The following is a 19,821-nucleotide window of genomic DNA, read 5'->3' as shown; positions in this document are numbered from 1 at the left end:
GCCTGACCAGCCTCAGTGTTAGCCAGACTGTAAATACACAGGGACTGGAGACTTGGGGTGCTGTGGGGGTTAGAGGTCACACACAGGTTAGCCAGGGGTCAACAACATTTGTTTCCAAATCCTTTTCAGTTGTTGCTACGGCACTGAAGTTAGACAATGTGAGGAAAATAAACTGATCTGCTTTAACACCCCATGGTCAATATGATGATTTGAACATCTGTCTGCCAACGTCCAGTTACTCCCTGGAAACTTCTACATGTATTATATAATACACCCATCCACACGCATCCCAGATAGAGCTCCATCTGACGAAACGTGAAACGCTGTGAAACGTTTTTCGACTGCAAAAACCAGATTTTCTGCATAATTTTGTATGATTTCAGATCCAGATTTTAAGAAATACTAGTGCAGCGATTCCACACATTTATAACGGGATCACAGTGAAATCATTCCATCACAACAGTCTGTATGGGTTGCCATACCTGCCATGTGACTCCCCCTCAGGACTCAAGTTGAGGATAGCATGGACCAACTCAAGAATCAAGCAACCTGAGAGAGAGACAGAGGGGCGTAACTCATAACTACATCATTCTACGTATGAGCACACGTGTATGTACGCTGTGCATCACACTTGCCACAGTCATCCACAGAGCCCCATGTTCAAGATCGCTCCAAAACTGTTTAACAGCTAATGAAGTCAAATGACGTGTGCGCGTGCGCATGTCTCACCAATCTTCTCTCTCACTCCGTGTCTGTTGTAGCGCCACTTGTGGTACGTTGGCAACATCTCCTTCAGTACCAGGAGGACACAGGGAATCAGCCCTCTGCTCTGGGTACTGCCCACCTGGCCCTACACACAGACACACACGTGAAGGGTCACGAACCACTCAAGGTATTAGATCGTAAAAAGCTAGAAAACCACTGTGTGCGCACATGTTTTACCTTGACAAGTGTGGTCACCAGTCTCAGGAAGGCGATGGTCACCGCGTACTCCCCTCGAGGCTGCTCGATCAGCACCAGCAGGTTACCATAGTTACCCGCTTTCATGCCTTCGGCGCTGTCAGACGAGAAGACACCGGCATGTGACCCAGGACGCAACAATCTCAATACCAGCTACTAGCTAATACATTCATTATTCATATGTAAATAAGCAAACACAAGCTAATATTCTTAAATTAAGTGTAAATTCTCACAATGTACTTTCATTTATTTTCTTTTTGCTGTAAATAAACAAAAGGTTTTATAACAAGCACAAAATTCACCCTAAGTGACATTTTAAAATTGCATCTTTGGCAACGTTAAATGACCCGCTTTTGTGTTTTAATTAATTTGAAGGGCTCTGTCATGAGGCTGGTCTTTCTAACGATATGTTGTTGTGGTTAATTTGATCAACTTGGAATCAGCTTCATCGTCCATCTGTCGTATGCACTCGTCTGGGTTTCCAGACACACTAGTGGCTTATTACAGCGCCACACACACACACACACACACACACACACACACACACACACACACACACACACACACACAGAGAGAGATCAGTCGTGACACTCAAGCAACTGTTCTAAAACTCGTAGTTCTGACAACACATGCCCACTTTTATCTACAGTTAGGATGTTACCTACAAACTTAGCAGAACATCTCTGGTACAGAGGGGTCAGAACTGACTTAGGAAATCTGAGTTTTCCATGAGGGAATGCACTCCCTTTGCTTCGTATTTGCAATTCGCCAACATTTTTGACGTTATCTATTACTAGGCAGAATGTACGCACAATTCCCCACATACGCATGTATGCAAAATGTTAAAAAGGTAGCAGAGTTCTTCAGGAGAGAGTGCATTTGAGGGTTACCTCATGATCTGCGCCATGTTGGTCAGGGGGGTGGAGCCAAAGGGCAGGAAACCAGTGTGCTGAAGACTGGACCAGACCTGCCCAATCAGAGTGCAGGGTCGGTCGGGAACTCACCACTACACATACATATTCATTCTGACTAGAGCGTTATGTTCTGGGATGTTGCTTTGGCCCCGCCTACCTTCCCAGGTTGCCGTGCGGCAAGTACAATGAGGCAGTTGACACAGGAAGCAATCACATCCACTGGTGGATTTATTACAGAGGTCAACCTAATATACAAAAGTCATAAAATCAATAATTAATCCATTAAAAAAAAAAATATGCTGAAGCATTGACGCAACAGATTCCTTCGTAAAATTATATTACACGTTCATATTTTTCTGCTCTGTATACATTATCTTCCAAAAGAAACAGTAATATTACTGTTTTAGCAGTATAATAATTTTCTAATCATTTTGTGTGCGTGTATGTTTGTCACCTCTGCAGCAGCATGTAGATGCGTGAGGTGAGCGGAAGCAGGCAGTCAGACACGGTCCAGTCTGTACTGATGATCTTATGGACCAGGTCTAATATGGGCTTCACTCTCTCGCAGTGGGCCAGCACATCTACACACGCGCGCACACACACACACACAGAGATGGACAACATGCAGAAACACACGCAAAAAAATACATTTATTAAACACTCACAAAATCAGTGAGTAGATTCTGTGTAAACATGTAAAGGGTTAGGGTTAGCCAAGCAGTGTGTGTGTGTACCTGCAGTGGAGACAACGTGGAGCAGCATCTCCACCTCACAGGTGAAGAGGGTCCAGGAGCTGTATGAGTAGTCCCAGCGCACCACGTACCCCTCCTGCCCCACACACACCTGCCCATAACAGCCCTGGGACATCCGCAGATTAGTCTGGCCCGCACCTGCACGCACGCGCACACACGCGCGCACACACACACACACACACACACACACACACACACACACACACACACACACACGCGCGCGCACAGCAGAGCAGAGCAGGGAGTAGGAATTACACAACAAAGAGACAAATTCATGAGCATGAACTCTTCCAACGCACCCACCCCCCACTGACCTAGCGGGTAGAGGAGCTTGGGAGTCTTTCTGTGCCACAGTGTCTCATCCTCCCTGGACAGCACGTCGCTGGGCTTGTGTTTGTAAACCTCTGTGTACACGGACATCTTATCCAGGAACATGTACACCTGAGAAAGGAGAGTCCTCGCAGGAATAAAATTTGGGCTCTCGAGTGTGCGTCTGTGTATGGTAGGTTTCAGTATTATGGTGGTGGTGGTAACAACAACAACAACAACAACAGCAATAATAATAATAATAACAACAACAACAACATTATAAATATGCTTAAATATATACAATTTTATTAAAAGTCTCTCTGAGTGTACGTGAATATCAATGTGCGAGTCTGAATTACAAGCACAGGTATATGTTACACAAGTGTGAGTATGTATTACGAGCACAAGTGTGTGTATGTGTGTATACCCTCTTGGCTGTAGACTTGTCAGCCAGGAGTGCAGTGAGTAACTGCAGCAATGGTCCAGTCTTATGAGGGAAAACTCCCACTGCAGAGTCCAGGACCATCTCCAGCCCGACATTAGGTTTCTGCGGGACCCACACATGGGGGCAAAGGTCAAAGGTGAAACCAGACAGGACCTCAGCTTGTTTAAAATACACGTGAGAGAGAGAGAGAGAGAGAGAGAGAGAGAGAGAGAGAGACAGAGAGACAGAGAGACAGAGAGACTCACGGACTCCCAGAAGAGTTCTGCGAGACTAGGGGCAGCAAGGACCTCACACGCAGCACTTATCAGGTACTGGCCAAGAGAGATGGAGAGAGAACAACGTCAGAAGAAGGAGAGAAGAGGGGGATGAGAGAGGAAAGAGACCGAGAAAGAGAGGAGAACACCATTACGTTATATGGCGTATACGCATATTTTGTTCAGCATAAACCCAATAACTATTTAGTGCTATTTTAATGTGTAATTGTAGAACAGGTTCTGTGTGTGTGTGTGTGTGTGTGTGTGCCGTGTTGTACCTGCTGGCTGCCCAGTGTATCTTCTTCAAACGAGGTAACAACAAATGACAGGAGACCGTAGATACACATCCGCGCTGTGCTGGCAGTGCACTAGAGACAGAACCAAAAGAAAGGAATGCAAATGTCTAATTACTTTTGCTCTGCCCAGGGCCACTTCCGTTCTGACACCCCTACCACGGCTCATCTTCCCCTAGGAAAGGACGCGGTCCTTCAAGATCCCACGCGCACCATGAGAATGTGTCAAAATGCAGGATCATCATACACAAAACAGAAAAACAGAATAAAGCAAGTTAGCTGTTACCAAGACAACAGAGCAGCCCACTAGGTCTACTAACCATTTTGTTATGCTTGTTCCGAAGAAAAGGTAAACTGAGAAAACGTTTTTCTTACTGTTGTATCTTTATTAAAGGAGAAAATATGCTACTTAGATTTGTGGGATTCTTTGGTGGCTTGTGCAGCTATTTTTCCCGCGATTATTCGGAGAAATCCCTCGTCACGCTCCGTTTAGAGTGTGTCTTTGTAACACAGCCCTAACTAGTCCTAACCTTTACCTCAACAAGAACCAGGACACCCTACGCCTAGACTTAAACACAGAAAGCAGAGGGGTGGGACTATGTTAGAGGCGAGGGGTGAGACCAGAGTTCCCAGACTCCCATTAAGCCACAGCCCAGATTAAATAGACTTCCGTTAGTCAACCATTCTTGGCACTACAGATTAGTCAAAGAGCAGGGCTAATACAGGCGACGTGCAGCACGTACGTTGTTGGCCGTGTTGCCGAGGGCCTGAAGCATGTCTGTGAGGTACTGGAACACCCCCAGCTGGAGGGTGGTGTGGCCCAGACGTCTGACCACTGCCGCGGCCTCCACGGGCTGCAGTGTGTGCCGGAGCAGGACCCAGGCCAGCAGCACCGGGCCGTGGTGACAGATATCGCCGAACGCCAGCAGCATCTGATCCATCTCCTGCACGCAGAGAGACAGAGAGAGAGAGAATACGGTACTCATCATTATTCTTGCTCCGCTACCGTTTTCATCCTGAGTCTGTTCTGTCCAATAGCAGGAGATGCAAGAAATATTTGTCTCTCTCACTTTTGGTTACAGTGAAATTCTGCTTTTGTGAAATACCTTTCTATACAGCCACAACACTCCAAAATGTAACATCCTTCCTGACCCCAGACACCTTATTAGTATTCTTGATAATCAGATGATCGATTGTATTATTAGTAATCCGATGGACTATTATTGGTATTTTTGATAATCAGATGATGGACTGTATTGGGTGTCAGAGAACTAAAGTCACTAATCTGGGCTGTGCTGTCCGGATCTGCAACTGGACTTTTATTACGGACACACCGCCGTTTGAATTACAAAAGAAAACAACCCTGGGCTGTTGATTTGAGTATGTTGAGTCAAAACAACTCTATATGCTTGGTGAATGTTTTGATGTGAGTAGCTAATTGCTACTAAATCAACAGGTCTCATTATCTGTTGTTACAGAGCTGTGTGATGTGTAGTTGTTACGGGGTTTGAGTCTGTATTGCCATGTTGTTATGGAGCTGTGGGATGTGTAGGTGTCACGAGGTTTGAGTATTACCATTTACACTTATTTACATTTATGGCATTTAACTGACACTTTTATCCAAAGCGATTTACAATTATGACTGAGTACAACTTGAGCAATTGAGGGTTAAGGGTCTTGCTCAGGGGCCCAACAGTGGCAACTTAGCAGTGGTGGGGCTTGAACCAGCAACCTTCCGATTGCAAGTCAAGTACCTTAACCACTGATTATGGAGCTGTGGGATGTGTAGGTGTTATGGCGTTTGAGTCTGTATTACCTTGTTGATCTCTTGTGTGCTGGAGAGCTGGTGCTGTTCTGTTCGGTCCTCCAGTGCACATTTATGCAGGAAGTCAATATCCATTCCCTCAACCAGAATCAGACAGCTGAAATATCTACAAACACACACACACACACACTCATTTGTCCATGCAGGTCGCAATCCAGCACCTTGACCAGAATCAGACAGGTCTGTCTGTCCATGTTTTTTTTCCTGTAGGCTAAGATGTATGCAAGTGAGTGTGCGTGCACGTACGTATGTGAATGTGTGTGCGCGTGCGTGCGTGTGGGCATGTGTGCATATTTCCACCTGGTCCACCAGAGCATCCATGCTCTTATTGTTACTGTGCGTGCGTGTATCCTCACCCGATCCGGTCCACCAGAGCGTCCATGCTCTTGTCCACGAGGTGCCTGTTGGTTTGTCGCTGTCCGAAGCCCTGCTCCTTAAAGAGCCGGGCAAAGGTCAAAAGGTCGCTGGGGGGCATCTCGAAGTAGGCGTAGTAGAGGAAGAGAACCTCTAGCAGCAGGGCCTGCTCCCTCAGGCACTGTGTAAACCAGTGGGAGACCTGCCTCTCCGTCTGTGGTGGACAAGGGGAGACGGACGTGAAAAACTGGACGAAAGGCAAAAATCACTGGACTTCAAGCTGAATCTGGAGATACCCCAGAGAAGGGAGGACAGCAGCCAATCATGAGAGATGAACAGAGCCTCACCATCAGGTTCCCGTGCGTCTCCCACGTCGGGGCCTCAGCATTGAACAGACCCTCAAACTGCTGCTGGTAATTGGACACCAAGTCCTTCTCCAGCTTAGCCACACAGCCAGCATACTCCGCCTGCGCGCGCGCACGCATACACACACACATCCAGCAGCCACGTCAGCAAACACCTCCCAGGAGCCAATCCAAGAGGGGCCCTCGAATGACTGACAGGCCCTTACCCTATAGGGATGCCTCTCGTCCTGGAAGTAAGTGAGGAGGAGGAGCACGCAGCGCAGGAGGCAAACCCTTTCCTCATAGTAGTAATCTGCTATCTGAATACCCGACACAAACACAGCACGAGGGTAAGTGTTATTGTGAGTCATGTCATAAATTAACTTTTAAAATATATTTAGAAATCAGAGAGTAAACATTAGGCCCATGGTGGCCTATTCAAGCACACGGGGAACCATCTGTTGGTTATACATCTGCTGGATCGTGTGAATGCAGTGGATTCATCAACACGCCCAAAAAACTCTGAAAGGTTAGTGATCAGTCATCATGCTCATGTGTGATTGGCTTGCGAATTCTGTGACATCAGCACTACAAAGATCGACGGGGCAAAGTGTGATAACGATGCGCCAATATATTGTGCAGCGCTTACAGGGAGACAGCAGACAGGGACAGACAGGGACAGACAGGGACAGACAGGGACAGACAGGGAGGTGTGACCTTGAGCAGTAGAGCCTGGCTCTGTCTCTCATCCTGCAGCACTGTCTTCAGTGTGTTCCGAGTGCCTCGATAGTCCTCCTGCAGGTAACACTGCAAAATCTGCACACTCTGTTGTTCATCCAGACCCTGACACACACACACACACACACACACACACACTTGCATTACCCGAGCTCAAGTCTCTCAGTTTAGGTTGCAGCACTGATTCTTGTTCCGGGCTGGTATCTTGGTATAAAGGTTATTTTGGGACTAACCTACTTGTCCTAGCTAAGGACACTTTTCAGCGGAGCTATCTAAGCACTTCTGCAAGTTGCTTTGCATAGTAGCATCTGCTAAATGCCATAACGGAGTCAGGCATCATGACTTTGCCCACCTGCTGTTTCCCACCCTGCCGGATGCACAGTTTGTGAGTGCGCGCGCGCGTGTGTGTGTGTGTGTGTGTGTGTGTGTGTGTGTGTGTGTGTGTGTGTGTGTGTGTGTGGGAGGGCGGTGCTGCAGTGCTTACCAGCAACTTGCTGATGCGCAGCCCAAAGTCTTTAAGAGGTTGGGCGACATCTTTATCTGCCTTGAGCCTCTCTGCTGAGGACAAGCTGCACACAGGAACAGCCTCATAAAAACAGCAGTGCCACTGCACAGAGTGCTTTCAAATACCACAATATCAGCAGTGCCACTGCATAGAACTGCATCCAAACACGTCAGAAGTAACACTACACTGAATTGCATTAGGTGGTGTTGATTTGGGGGCGGGGGTGAGAGTTCTATGAAATATAACTAATCATCAGCTGTCTGTTAATGAAGGCTACTATGTAATGCTGTCAGGAGGTCCACTGCAGAGTAACATGACTGGATTGAAACTGGATTGAAATTCTGAGCAACTTATACAGCAGTTAAAGCCTAACAAGTTAGATAGCCATCCATAAACTCCATTTGGGTGAGAAAAATATAAATAAATAAACCAAAATATAAACACTGACTGTCTATAGCTAACAAAACCAAGATAAAGAATACAACAGGCATTTTTCTACGGTTTCTTTATTACCACTGCCTTTGTATCTGAATCCATCATAAACCCATCTCCCCTGAGTGGGGAGCATTTTTAACCACCGTCGTACCTGGGCGTGTTGTAGTAGGACAGTCCCTGCAACAGGCGGCCCCCGTTCCGCTCCAGCTCCGCTTCTATCTGGTCCTGTCACGGTACACAAACGTTAATGAAACCACAGCTTAGCCCGAGATTCAACAGCACCGTGTCTCGCATTTCTACACTAGATCCTTCATCACGCAGCCTCGGTTAAATAGACAAAGTAGTGCAGTGTGCTCCTTGGTAGAAAACAAATGGTACAAAAGCCGGTGCGTAAGTTGTGTGAGAAACCTTCAGCCGTTTTGTCCGTTGACTCCGAGAAAGGGAATTTACTAACCGGTTCCCGCAAAGCAGATCTCCCCAGCAAGATGGTCCATAACTCCCGACTGCTCCTGCACAGAATAAAGCGAAAAGTGTCAGTCCAGCGGCCTAAAGTGACGGGACGCATGTCGGCCAACCATTCAGCCAGTGGTGTGCAGGTATCCGCAAACACTCAACAGCCCGGCTAACTAGAAATAAATACAATACAGCCGAGCTTCACCAGCCCTGTCACACTGACGTTGTTTAAATCCCGCGTTTGTGGTCACATAACGCGCCCCAATTATGTATCTACTAAACAAACTGACTTATCAACTCAGCCCAGTTAGCTAGTTAGCTTAGCGAGCTAACAGACGTATGCACACGCGACAAAACTCAGTAAAACAGCCAAACCGACTAGTTACGTGACCATCTAACGCGAGCAGCGTTTTATAATTCAGGCGGAATCAAGTTTTAGCTCACAACTGCAAGTCAACCGAGGGAAGTCTCGGAGAGCTGTGCGTTCAAGAGCACTTATTCACGGGTTAGCGTTAGCTTAGCAACGCCATTGTTCGCCAGCTATTTTAGGCTATCTTATCTTAGCAAGCTAAAGTTGCTATTCAAATGTGGCAGCACGTTCCCTCCACGTTGTGGCCGTCAAACGACAAAAGCAGGCCAAAGAAGAACTCAGCAAGGCGTTAAAATCTAAATTCATCACCCTCAACATGAGAATTAAAGATGTTGAAATCTTACTGTATTTAAAAAACAAACTTTTTCCCTCGTTTACCTGACACACATCCCTGACTCCGCCATCTTCACCCCAACATGCGACCAATAGCACAACGCAACCGCATCACATGATATTATAGACATTTTTTCGGTACTAAAATAAAAAATAAAAAAAAACACACACAGGATACATTGATTCTATTTGGGATAACAGGGATTTAACAGTTTTAAAATATTTAAATGTCAGTTTATTAATGAACTGCAGCGAGTTATTTGGTACCACGTGACTGAGCTGTCAAATATGGCCGCCCCCACCCGAGTGTGATAAGCGACGTTGGACTGGGAGGAATACTGGGAGGAATACTGGGAGGAATACTGGGAGGAATACTGGGAGGAATACTGGGAGGAGCGCAAACCACAGTCTCAGTGTGATGACATTTCCTTTCAGTTCCTGGTAAGTTTAAGCACGGTTCTGTCCGACATCTGTCTGAATTATCGCTTCTGCATCCTTTAATTCTTGACATTCATTCGTTGTGTCTGTTAATTGCAGGGAAATTGCGGCTCCGACAAAGACACCGGCCAGATTATGGTGTTATATGAAATATCTGTTGTTCATATGAGAGGAAAAACAGGTTGATCTCTGCCCTCTGTTATAGCTAGCTAGCACGATTGGTTCAAGCGGACGCCCAATGACGAAAGCTAATGTAACAGCGTAATAACGTTATCATTGTAATGTCCTAACGTAATTCTGTGGTGACCAGTTTCGTTATTTCGGTGTAAATGTCTCTTGTGTTTACTGTTTTAGTCAGCTTGTTTGGTGGAAACCTTAACATCCCAAGCTCATCCGTTACTGCAGCCAAATGTATAATAAATTACAGTGTAATAGTATAGCCGGTGTCGTTTAGTGCTGCAGGGTGCGGTGTGTGAGGTGAGTCTATCCTCTGACACGCCTGTTCCTGCCACTTATTAAACTGCGTGTGTAAGAACATAAACCATGCAGTGGCGTTTCCCTCCATCACTGAGCTCAGGGGCTCTGCTATAGTGTGTGTGTGTGTGTGTGTGTATGTATGTGTGTGTGTGTGTGTGTGTGTGTGTGTGTGTGTGTGTGTGTGTGTGTGTGTCTGTGTGTGTGTGTGTCTGTGTGTGTGTGTGTGTGTCTGTGTGTGTGTGTGCTCAAGTAATTTCAACAAATGCGCAATTCTGAATCGCTGGTGAGCTCATACCAGGACAGAGTTCAGGGTGGAGAGGTCATTGGTTGAGTCACCTCAGTTTCTGTCACCTCGTTATTACAAAACTTTCTTGTTGACATCTTATATGTGTGTGTGTGATGACTCCCCCGAGAGCTCTGTGTCCAGGAAACTATTAAGTCTTTCGTTAGCAAGAATGAACTTAGGCACTCTAACTTTTGATAGTGTGTCCTTTGACAGAATCACAGGAGATAACTCATGTTGGGGAATATCTGCAGAGTAGCTGCATTATTAGAGATAGTTGTCATTCTAACAGAAGTAGTGGATAGCAGTGGTCTTAACTTTTGGAGACACCATTTCATAGAGAGAAAAAAAATTCTTGAAGAATGTGGTGTGCTGATAACAAGCAATACTTACTGGTGAAAGGATTTGGCGCTGCACTATTCACAGCACACAAGACGCAGTGTCATTGATGCGACGCACCACTGTGACATAGTACCCCTGCTGTATTTTTTTCCCAGTAGTGCCAGCTTGTGGAGAATGTCCTAACTGCGAGTGAGTGAGCGAGTTACAGTCCAGGTCCTTGAGGTGCTACACGACTTAAAAACAAAGACAAAATAACATTGTTCACAGTGCAAAATGGAGGAAAAAAAGAAAGAAAACATTAAAAATAGAAGAAAAATGTAATTCAAGGGTTACACCATGATATTACATCTTATAAAAATCTTTGTATAAGGCTATTACATTGTCGTGGCAAAACTAAATCATTATCATTCATAACCCATATTATGACATGTTTCTTTTCAGGCTGCTGATGTGAGATGATAGGAACTAGAGGGGACGTGTGTATAATGCTGAACTGTGTCCCTGCAAGACCATGAAAACTGGCTGGCTCCTTCACCTTTCATAAAAGTCATTTCTGTCGCTCTCTTGGCGTCTCCAAAAGTTTTTCACACACACAAGGACACACGCACGCCCATCCCTCCGCCATGCAGACGGACCCCGTGCTGGTGGAGTCCCTGGTGGTGTTCTCCATCGTGCTGTGCGTGCACGTGGCCATCTGGAACCAGCTGTCGTGGAGCTGCATCGCTCTGGCCATCCAGGCCTTCTACGTGCAGCACAAATGGGATCGTCTCCTGCGCGCCGGCGCTGCCGTCTTCCACTTCCGCCCCTCGGCCAATAGCGGCGTCCTGCCGGCCAGCATGCTCCTCCCCCTGCTCGGCCTGGCCCTGCAGGGCCGCTGCGTTGCTGCGGGCAACGTCCACTTTGAGCGCTTCGCCATGGTGGTGACGGTGACCGGCATGATGTTGGCCCTCTTCCTGTCGCTGATAGCGCTGGGTGTGACGCGGCCCGTGCCCACCAACACCTGCGTGGTCGCCGGCATCGCAGCCGGCGCCATCTTCTACGCGGTCAAGCACACGCTGACCGTGTCGGAGGTCATCGAGGTGCTGGAGGTGCTGCTCATCTTCGTCTACCTGAACCTCATCCTCCTCTACCTCCTGCCGCGCTGCTTCACGCCCGGCGAGGCGCTGCTCATCCTTGGCGGCATCAGCTTCATCATAAACCAGCTGATCAAGCGCTCCCTGGGCTCCGGGCCAGCTGGCGCCGACGCCGAGCCGCTGCTCTTCCTCCTGCCTGTGGCCGTGGTGGGCTGCGTTCTGCTGGGCGTGGTCTTCGCCCTCCTCTTCCTCTTCATGGAATCGGACTCGTGGGCCGCGTCGGCCTTCTTCCACACCATGACGGCCGTCCTGGGCCTGGGCTTGCTGTTGCCGTGGCTCTCCCTGCTCGGCCAACAGCACCCCGTCGCCTGGCTCCTCCTCTTCCTCACACAGAGCCCCGCCCGCCTCTGGATGCTGGCCTACTGGGGCGTGCTGGCACTGGCCGCCGTCGCCGTAGTGATGCGGCAGAACGGGCGCCGCGCGGCCAGCGGCAAGAAGCATCGGGCATCCTCGGCGGCGAGGAAGTACTTCCACCTGCTGGTGGTGCTGACGTTCGGACCGGGTCTGGCGCTGGACCGGCCCCTGCTGCACCTGGCGGCCGTGGCCTGCCTCGCCGTTTTCCTCTTCCTGGAGCTGGTGCGCGTCTTCCGCATCCGGCCACTAGGGGCGCCGCTGCGCCACTGGCTGGCCGTCTTCCTGGACGAGAGGGACTCGGGGCCCCTGGTCCTGACGCACATCTACCTGCTGTTGGGCGTCTCGTTGCCCGTTTGGCTGTCTCCCGGTCCCTGCACACCGAGAGGGGGTCTGCCGGGGGCCGGCGGTCTGGTGCCGTACGCAGGCGTCCTGGCCGTGGGAGTCGGTGACACGGTCGCGTCTGTCTTCGGCAGCACCGTCGGTGAGATCCGATGGCCCGGCACCAAAAAGACTTTCGAGGGCACGGCGACCTCTGTGTTTGCGCAGGTCATCGCCGTGGCAATATTCCTGATCGCTGATAGCAGCATAAACCTAAATGCCAGCTACTCATGGGTGGTAGGCTCCATCGCCATGGTAGCGATGCTGGAGGCTTACACCTCACAGATTGACAACCTGCTGTTGCCGTTGTATTTATATGTCCTGCTGCTGTTATGAGCCTGTGCGCACACAAACACAGCTAAACAAACGACGCACAAACAACGGACGCCTAAATATTTACACAATCAGAACTCCCCACAAATACATAGATAAAAACCTTCAGTGGATGCCAATGTTTTCCTGTGCAGGTGCAAATGTTAAAAAACGCACACCGAGCTTTGTATGTGGAAATAATTCTGGGAATCTGGACAGGCTGTTTCAACTAAATTGTTGCTAAACACTCAACATCCCTTAGTTTAGTTCTCCTTAGAGATTATCGTTTATGCCTGAAACAAAAGAGGATAGTTACTGTAGTTACTGTAGTGTCTATAGGAATTGGCCGATACCAACAGGAAATGCACCCAACAGAGGACCATGGACCCTATGCAGCACGTAAGGTAGATGCATGCGTACGTCGCAGCATTCTCCTTAGGGACAATGGCATGGAAAGGGCAGTGATGGCAGTTAAAGTACTTGACTAGTAATCAGAAGGTTGCGGCTTCTGAGCCCATGAGCAAGGCCCTTAGCCCTCAACTGGTGGGTCAGAATTGTAGTTTTGGATAAAATTGTTGGCTAAACCTTGTCTTGGTTTGGCCTTGAATGGACAAGGTGAACAGGCTATATCGTCCATATATAACCACGTAGGTCAACGAGAAGGCTCATCTGTGGGGGTGTTTCTGCTCTCCAGACAGCCTGTAGTGTTGCAAATTAAGAACATTACAGCTGAGTTATGTTGCAATCTGTTATCATGTATTGGCTCATTTGCAACTGACATCTATTTTGAGAACACAAGTGCATAATAATACAACAATTACAACAACAATAATAATAGTAATAATAATAATAATAATAATAATTGGTGCACTTCTGCACCAGTTTGTTTCTTAATCCAGTTGGATTTGAGAGGAAGGCCATTGCATGTGAGCCATCCTATTAGAGAGATTTATTTCTGAAAATATATATATATATAAGGTGAGCAAGTCTGTTTAGGAGACAGTTAAATTCATAGTTAGTCTTATGGATTGTTTGAACAAATGGATGATTTTTCTAGCCCTTTAAGAATCAACAAACACACAAAACTCCTTAGAAGCAAATAAACAAGAACATATAATTTACCAATACTTACAATACAAACTCTTTTATTGTCTTATCCAGCACCACTCTGATATGTTCCCCTATTTCCCCTTATTTAGCAAGCAGAAATATGCATCGATGTTGCCTCTGAAGAACATGACGTTTTTTTCTTTACACAAAATCCTGAACATTGTATTCTAATTATAAATACTGAATATGTGTCTATAATGCAAAATAAAAGACTAATTTTTTGTTGTTGTTGCCTTTTTGTACTTTGAAATGTACAGTCTGGTCAAAGCAGTCAGCGGTGTGTGTGTGTGTGTGTGTGTGTGTGTGTGTGTGTGTGTGTGTGTGTGTGTGTGTGTGTGTGTGTGAGTGAGTGTATGCAGGATCCAAGGTCACCTTTACAGCATGTCCACTGTGATCACGGGCAAGCAAGTTCCGACCTTTATATAAAGTTTTCAGAATAGACTTCTTGTTTTGTTTTTTTTCTGTCTCTTAAAATCGGATTCGTTTTTATTTCAGTGTTAATACATTTTAAAGCATTCCGATCCCTGTGCCAAAACAGCTTCCCCAGAATGCTAAACACCATGTCCATTTGTTCATTTTGACTGAATGTTTTCAAATAAAGTGGTTTTGGTCCCGTATGAGAGAATCACGTGTATCTTACATTAGTTCTGAGGCCATCCAACAGTTCTCTCACCAGCGCTGATGTACTGTTATAGTTATATTTGTAACTGACTGGTTTTTAGCACCTTCCTGTTCACTTTTATGACTCGAATATCAGTTGAACCAGAATAAATCCTAAAGTTCCTTTTAACGGGAGATTAAAAAAAAAAAAAACAGCATAATGTAGAGTGCAGTTTAAGGTACATTCACCATACGATATGTTAATTAGTTAAGATTTGTTTCATTTTGACTGATTAACATGTCACTTGCCAAATGAAACCCTCATCAAGCCATGGACGAAGGTTCACAGCTTTGTTACATTGTGGGGAGGGTCGAGTTTCCGGCGTGTATATCACACATCTTAACATCCACATAACCAAAGGTAAGCCGTATTCTGTCGATTTACCTCGTTTTGTCGAAATGTCCTGCCGGGTCGCACAGAGCAGATTTATTGTGAAGTGTGGAACGTTTTCGCAGCTATATTAAATGTTCAATAACGCACTTTTGGCTTTTGAGGTCACTGTTTACACTTTTACTTTGTATATTATGGTTAAGGCACAAAAGTGGAAATCGAATATATATAAAACTCAAGTTAGCTATAGATCAAAAGGTCCTTAACACAGTCCTATAAGTAGCACGTTTTAATTACGCTAAAACGAGACAATATGTATGTGACGTCACCGAAAGCCCACAAACCGGACAGTACAAGATTTTAAGAACATTCCTCAATTTTTAGGAATATTACTCATGCTGGATTATTATTACAATTGTTGATTTCTTCGAAATCAAAGGTGGGCCTAAAACTTCTCCCGGTAAACCGGTGTCAAACTGCTATATGAAAGGAATAACTAAAAAACATAATTTCTTTCTATACCATGTTTCGATTAAGAGAAGTTTAGACATATATAAATTAATGTGGACTTGTAAACAATTTAAGTAGCTTTTTTAGGTTTAAGAGACGTTTAGTTGATCAAAGTTTATTTGCAAAATGTATTTATATTTAAACCATGTTGAATGAATTAAGGGAGGATTGAGGGACTAATGAATGTGTACGTATAAACCATTTGGAATTAGTTTTATGTGTTAAGAGAATGTGTTTAGTATAATGTTTTATATAAGGCGTATAGAAGACAGATTTAGTGAGATTTAATGATCTTGTAAACGTTAAACTTTATGTTGAGATTAAGAGCATATTGACTAAGAGAAATTGTTTGTACTGTTTACGTATTTACGTTATTTAAATAAAGAATATGTAATAGATTAAGAAATGGACTATATAAAGAGAAACTGTTTAGATTTAAGGCCTTTACACACTGCGATTTATTCGCGCTATTTTTTCGGACGACAGTAAATTATTCCCAACACCGGTTTAACAGATGGCTTCTCGTACGCCTAACGCGATTTTTCTGACATAAAAAATGCCTCATTATTTTTTCATCCTGTAATGTTTTGGGGAAGGGATGTCATTACAGCACTCACAGCTGGTTTTAAAGTGGGCAGAGTATCGGTCGATGGCCGAGACGCAAACACAATATTGTTCGTCTTCAGCATCCAGTAATTTGTGAAAAATGTGAGAATGTTTATGGCTACGAAGATGCCGTGCCTCTGTTCTATCTGGGCCGCAGTGCACAGAAACCAGCGATCTGATTGGATTAACCGGTTCAGTTAGCCTAGAATATATAAGATAAAATTATCACATTAATAATTATATTTAATTCTCTAATTTAAGAGACCCGATAACATTTTTTCTCTAAACATCTAACCTCTAAATCTCTAAATTTGTTTTGCATTTGAGGATTTATGTTTGTTTTTGTTTATTTTTACCCAAATTGGATGTACGCAATATAGTTTGTATTCTTCAGAGGAGCAAAAAGATATCATAAATGCAATATATAAATATAACATATAATATATAAATATAATATAGGACATAGTGGGATGTGTCTTCTTGCACGGACTGTGCCCACAGCAAGACTCCACATGCCCCCCCCCCCCCCCCCCCACTGGTAAGTTGCTCCCCCTGCCTACTCCTCTGAGGCCCTGGTCGCACCTTGCTGCGGACTTTGCTACTGACCTCTGATACCTGCCTCTGATACCTACCTGCAATACAGTAGTTTTAACAGTTGTTGACAGGTTTTCGAAGATGGACCGGTTCGTCCCTCTGAAGACCCCGCCCACCGCGCTGGAAATGCCTGACCTGCCCTCAATTTACATCTTGGGTGTGCTGAGAACTGCAAGGGCCAACTCAACATCATGGTCAGCCTGACGTCCAGCTACCATCCTCAAGTGAATGGACAAGCGGAAAGGGCTAACCAGGAACTGGGTAAGTTCCTTCATCTGTACTGTCAACGCTGTCCCAAGACGTGGAGCGCCCTGGGCGGAGTATGCACAGAATTCTCTGCCTCACACAGGTACTGGCCTTTCCAGGTACTGGCCTTCGAGTGTGTGCTAGGGTCTCAACTTCCGCTCTACCCCTGGACCACTTCCGCTTCAGATCAGCCAGCACTCAAAACCTGGTGCAAGGAGAGCGAGAGGACTTGGGAGGAGACGCATAAACGATTGCGTACGGCTACAGAGATCTCTCTACGGAGATGGGAGGGAACCCTGCAGTATGCCCTGGGACAGAAGGTGTGGGTATCAACCAAACAGAGCTGCGCGGGTGCCACAGGCGAACTGGTCGCAAAATATGAGGGCCCATATACGGTCAAGGGAAAAATCAACAAGGTAAATTATTGGGTTGGTCAGGCTGGGTGTAGTCAGGCTTCCAGGGCCTTCCATGTTTAGGCGTTGAAGCCTGTGATGCAGGGTGCCCTTGCCAGGGAGAAGAGTTCCTCGATCAACCCGCCTCCGCCTCTGGAGATGGAGGGGGGCCTGGCATACAAGGTGACGGCCCGGCTGGATTCCCATAAGGGAGGCAAGGGGTTGCAATACCTTGTGGACTGGGAGGGGTACAGCCCTGAGGAACATAGTTTGGTTCCGGCCTCCCAGGTTTTAGACCCCAACCTCATCGCCTCCTTCCATCGGCTGCAACCACAGAGGCCCGGCCCGCGCCGGCGAGGCAGGCCTCGCTCCAGGCGACTGGCGGGGTCTTAGGGGGTGGTTCTGTCACAGTTAGCCGGTCCAACATCGAGAGGGAAACGCCTGCATCAGATGAGGGCTGTACCGTTCGTTTACCTCACTCCCAATCACCTGTTTACTGATTGGAGACACCTGCTTCTCATCGCCATGTCTCCCGATTTATACTTCCACAGGTCCCAATGAACAATGCTGTGCATTAGCGCAGCCTTCTGTGTATTGCTGGAAGCCTTCTGTGTATTGCGACTCGACTTCCAGAGTATTCCCATGGATAACTTTACTGAATATATTTATCATCATGGATCATAAAGAGCATGTTAGTTCAAGTTCACCTCTCGCCTCTCCTGTGCCGCTAGCGTCACAGCTGCTAATAAAAATCTCTATATTATTTTACAAAAATGTAGGTATCCACCTAAACTCTTAATCTAAATCTATCTTAATATATTCAATATTCTCATAAACTGATCAATGCACAAATAATTTACAATTATTTCTAAACATAGGCAGAATTTACGCAGGGGACTGTGGGTACGTGCCCTCATGACTTTCCAAAATAGCTGACTTTATCCGCACCACATTTTGAAAATATTATTGTTTCAAATATTTCCTGTCTCTGCTTCATTTAAATTTATGGAATTTATCATATGGACTATATTAAGAAAGCTTTTTAGATTAAGATCAGTTTAGTTGGATACCTGCATTTCTGTAAAATAATATAGAGATTTTATTTAGCAGTGTGTTGAGATTCAAATAAAGTTGAATACATTAAGTGAAATTGTTTAGATTCAGACACAATTGAGGGGATACTAATGAAATTATAAATGATAATTTGTTTTATTTATTTGTGTTGTATGTTTAGCCTAAATTATAAGAAGGTCTATTAATTTATATTTAGTGTGAGGATATCAGTTAATTAATATCAAATAATATATATGACCAGAATGATCAATATTAATGAGCTTTTTGTTCTATGTAAAATCTCTTATTTATGTTATTTACATCAGGAGAATGTTGTATAGATTAAAGCAAGTTTATAGGTTAATGAATATTTGTAATTTATTTAAAATCAAATGCATGTTCCAACAGTGGCATCAGTGGAGGAGAGCTGCTAACACAAAGAAGATGTTCCTCCGTGATGGGAGCAACGCTCCAGAGGCAAAGGGAAAACCTGAAATCGGGTGCCGTTTTCCACGGATTGCTGGAGCCTCTGTGATGAAATGTGAATCTCTGGACTTCCTTGTTATAGGGCAGCGCTGCAGCTTAAGTGTTAGAGAGGCAGCACGCAAGAGCAGCACCGTGAGTGTGAAGCTCACACTCCCAGAGCTCCAGTAACCAGCACAGGTTGGACCTCAGTGCGGGCCAAAGCTGGAAGCTCCTCACCCTCCGTGTGACTTCATCGGTGGTGAGCCACTGCGTATCTGGAGGGCGGCCGCGCATAAGGCAGAGAGCAGTGCTGTGCGTTCGGCTCCGCCTCGCCCCTCCCGGTTTCCGCTGCTCAGCCAGGACCGTGTGCCCCTGGTCTGCCATGCCAAGGGTCAACCCAGGAGGCAGGACAACGGTCGGGCTGGCCATGCTGCCAAGCGCCCTGGAGCCAGAAGAGCAAATGGCATGAAGGTCATCACCCTAGAATTGCCCTTCCGTGCGCCGCTTCACTCTACGGCCTTCAAGGCACGCAGAAAAATCTTTGAATAAAGATGTTAAATATATGCAAAGAAGTCAGCCTGAGATAGTGTTGTTTCTGTCTTATTCTATCCACCTCTGTTTCCTGTAGGTTGACTAAAGAGAGGACCCCCACTACAAGTGCAGAAATGTGTGTACATATTAGATCTTTTTATCAACTGCTCTTACACACATGGACACATGTTCTTATTGTTTTATTTCTTTTCACTAGACAAATTGGTAACTTACTATGTTTTTCCAGTTGTCTAGGCAGTTATGTTTTGCAGTGTCAGATACAAAGACAAACATAACTTTCATGATTGAACAGACAGCAGAA

General features: G+C 45.9%; 2 protein-coding genes across 3 annotated transcripts in view; one reads left to right on the top strand and one right to left on the bottom strand.

Annotated features, from left to right (window-relative positions):
* The window catches only part of nup188 (nucleoporin 188), a 22,029-nt gene extending 12,654 nt beyond the window's left edge, over nucleotides 1-9,375 (bottom strand). For both annotated transcript variants that reach the window (XM_027029997.3, XM_027029998.3), the window contains exons 1-22: nucleotides 9,330-9,375; nucleotides 8,583-8,637; nucleotides 8,280-8,353; nucleotides 7,673-7,757; nucleotides 7,168-7,293; nucleotides 6,678-6,770; nucleotides 6,454-6,573; nucleotides 6,109-6,320; nucleotides 5,744-5,858; nucleotides 4,671-4,871; nucleotides 3,913-4,002; nucleotides 3,626-3,691; nucleotides 3,363-3,482; nucleotides 2,941-3,067; nucleotides 2,609-2,764; nucleotides 2,329-2,455; nucleotides 2,032-2,119; nucleotides 1,851-1,927; nucleotides 943-1,057; nucleotides 730-850; nucleotides 483-549; nucleotides 1-60 (exon numbers count right to left, since the gene is read on the bottom strand). The exon at nucleotides 1-60 is cut by the window's left edge and continues 66 nt beyond it. In XM_027029997.3, the coding sequence (XP_026885798.1) occupies nucleotides 1-60; nucleotides 483-549; nucleotides 730-850; nucleotides 943-1,057; nucleotides 1,851-1,927; nucleotides 2,032-2,119; nucleotides 2,329-2,455; nucleotides 2,609-2,764; nucleotides 2,941-3,067; nucleotides 3,363-3,482; nucleotides 3,626-3,691; nucleotides 3,913-4,002; nucleotides 4,671-4,871; nucleotides 5,744-5,858; nucleotides 6,109-6,320; nucleotides 6,454-6,573; nucleotides 6,678-6,770; nucleotides 7,168-7,293; nucleotides 7,673-7,757; nucleotides 8,280-8,353; nucleotides 8,583-8,637; nucleotides 9,330-9,355 (2,321 nt within the window). In that variant the 5' untranslated portion in view covers nucleotides 9,356-9,375. The remainder of the gene's footprint in view (nucleotides 61-482; nucleotides 550-729; nucleotides 851-942; nucleotides 1,058-1,850; nucleotides 1,928-2,031; nucleotides 2,120-2,328; nucleotides 2,456-2,608; nucleotides 2,765-2,940; nucleotides 3,068-3,362; nucleotides 3,483-3,625; nucleotides 3,692-3,912; nucleotides 4,003-4,670; nucleotides 4,872-5,743; nucleotides 5,859-6,108; nucleotides 6,321-6,453; nucleotides 6,574-6,677; nucleotides 6,771-7,167; nucleotides 7,294-7,672; nucleotides 7,758-8,279; nucleotides 8,354-8,582; nucleotides 8,638-9,329) is intronic.
* Nucleotides 9,376-9,586: 211 nt separating this feature from the next.
* dolk (dolichol kinase) lies at nucleotides 9,587-14,332 on the top strand. Its single transcript, XM_035521430.2, has 2 exons — nucleotides 9,587-9,725; nucleotides 11,266-14,332. Exon 2 carries the CDS (start codon nucleotides 11,448-11,450, stop codon nucleotides 13,023-13,025), a length of 1,578 nt encoding a protein of 525 aa, XP_035377323.1. The 5' UTR covers nucleotides 9,587-9,725; nucleotides 11,266-11,447; the 3' UTR covers nucleotides 13,026-14,332.
* Nucleotides 14,333-19,821: the final 5,489 nt, after the last annotated feature.

The sequence above is a fragment of the Electrophorus electricus genome, chromosome 21 (genome assembly GCF_041902795.1).
Source record: "Electrophorus electricus isolate QZ-2024a chromosome 21, ASM4190279v1, whole genome shotgun sequence".
In the NCBI taxonomy this organism is placed as follows: domain Eukaryota; kingdom Metazoa; phylum Chordata; class Actinopteri; order Gymnotiformes; family Gymnotidae; genus Electrophorus; species Electrophorus electricus.
This window is presented reverse-complemented; position numbering and strand designations above follow the sequence as displayed.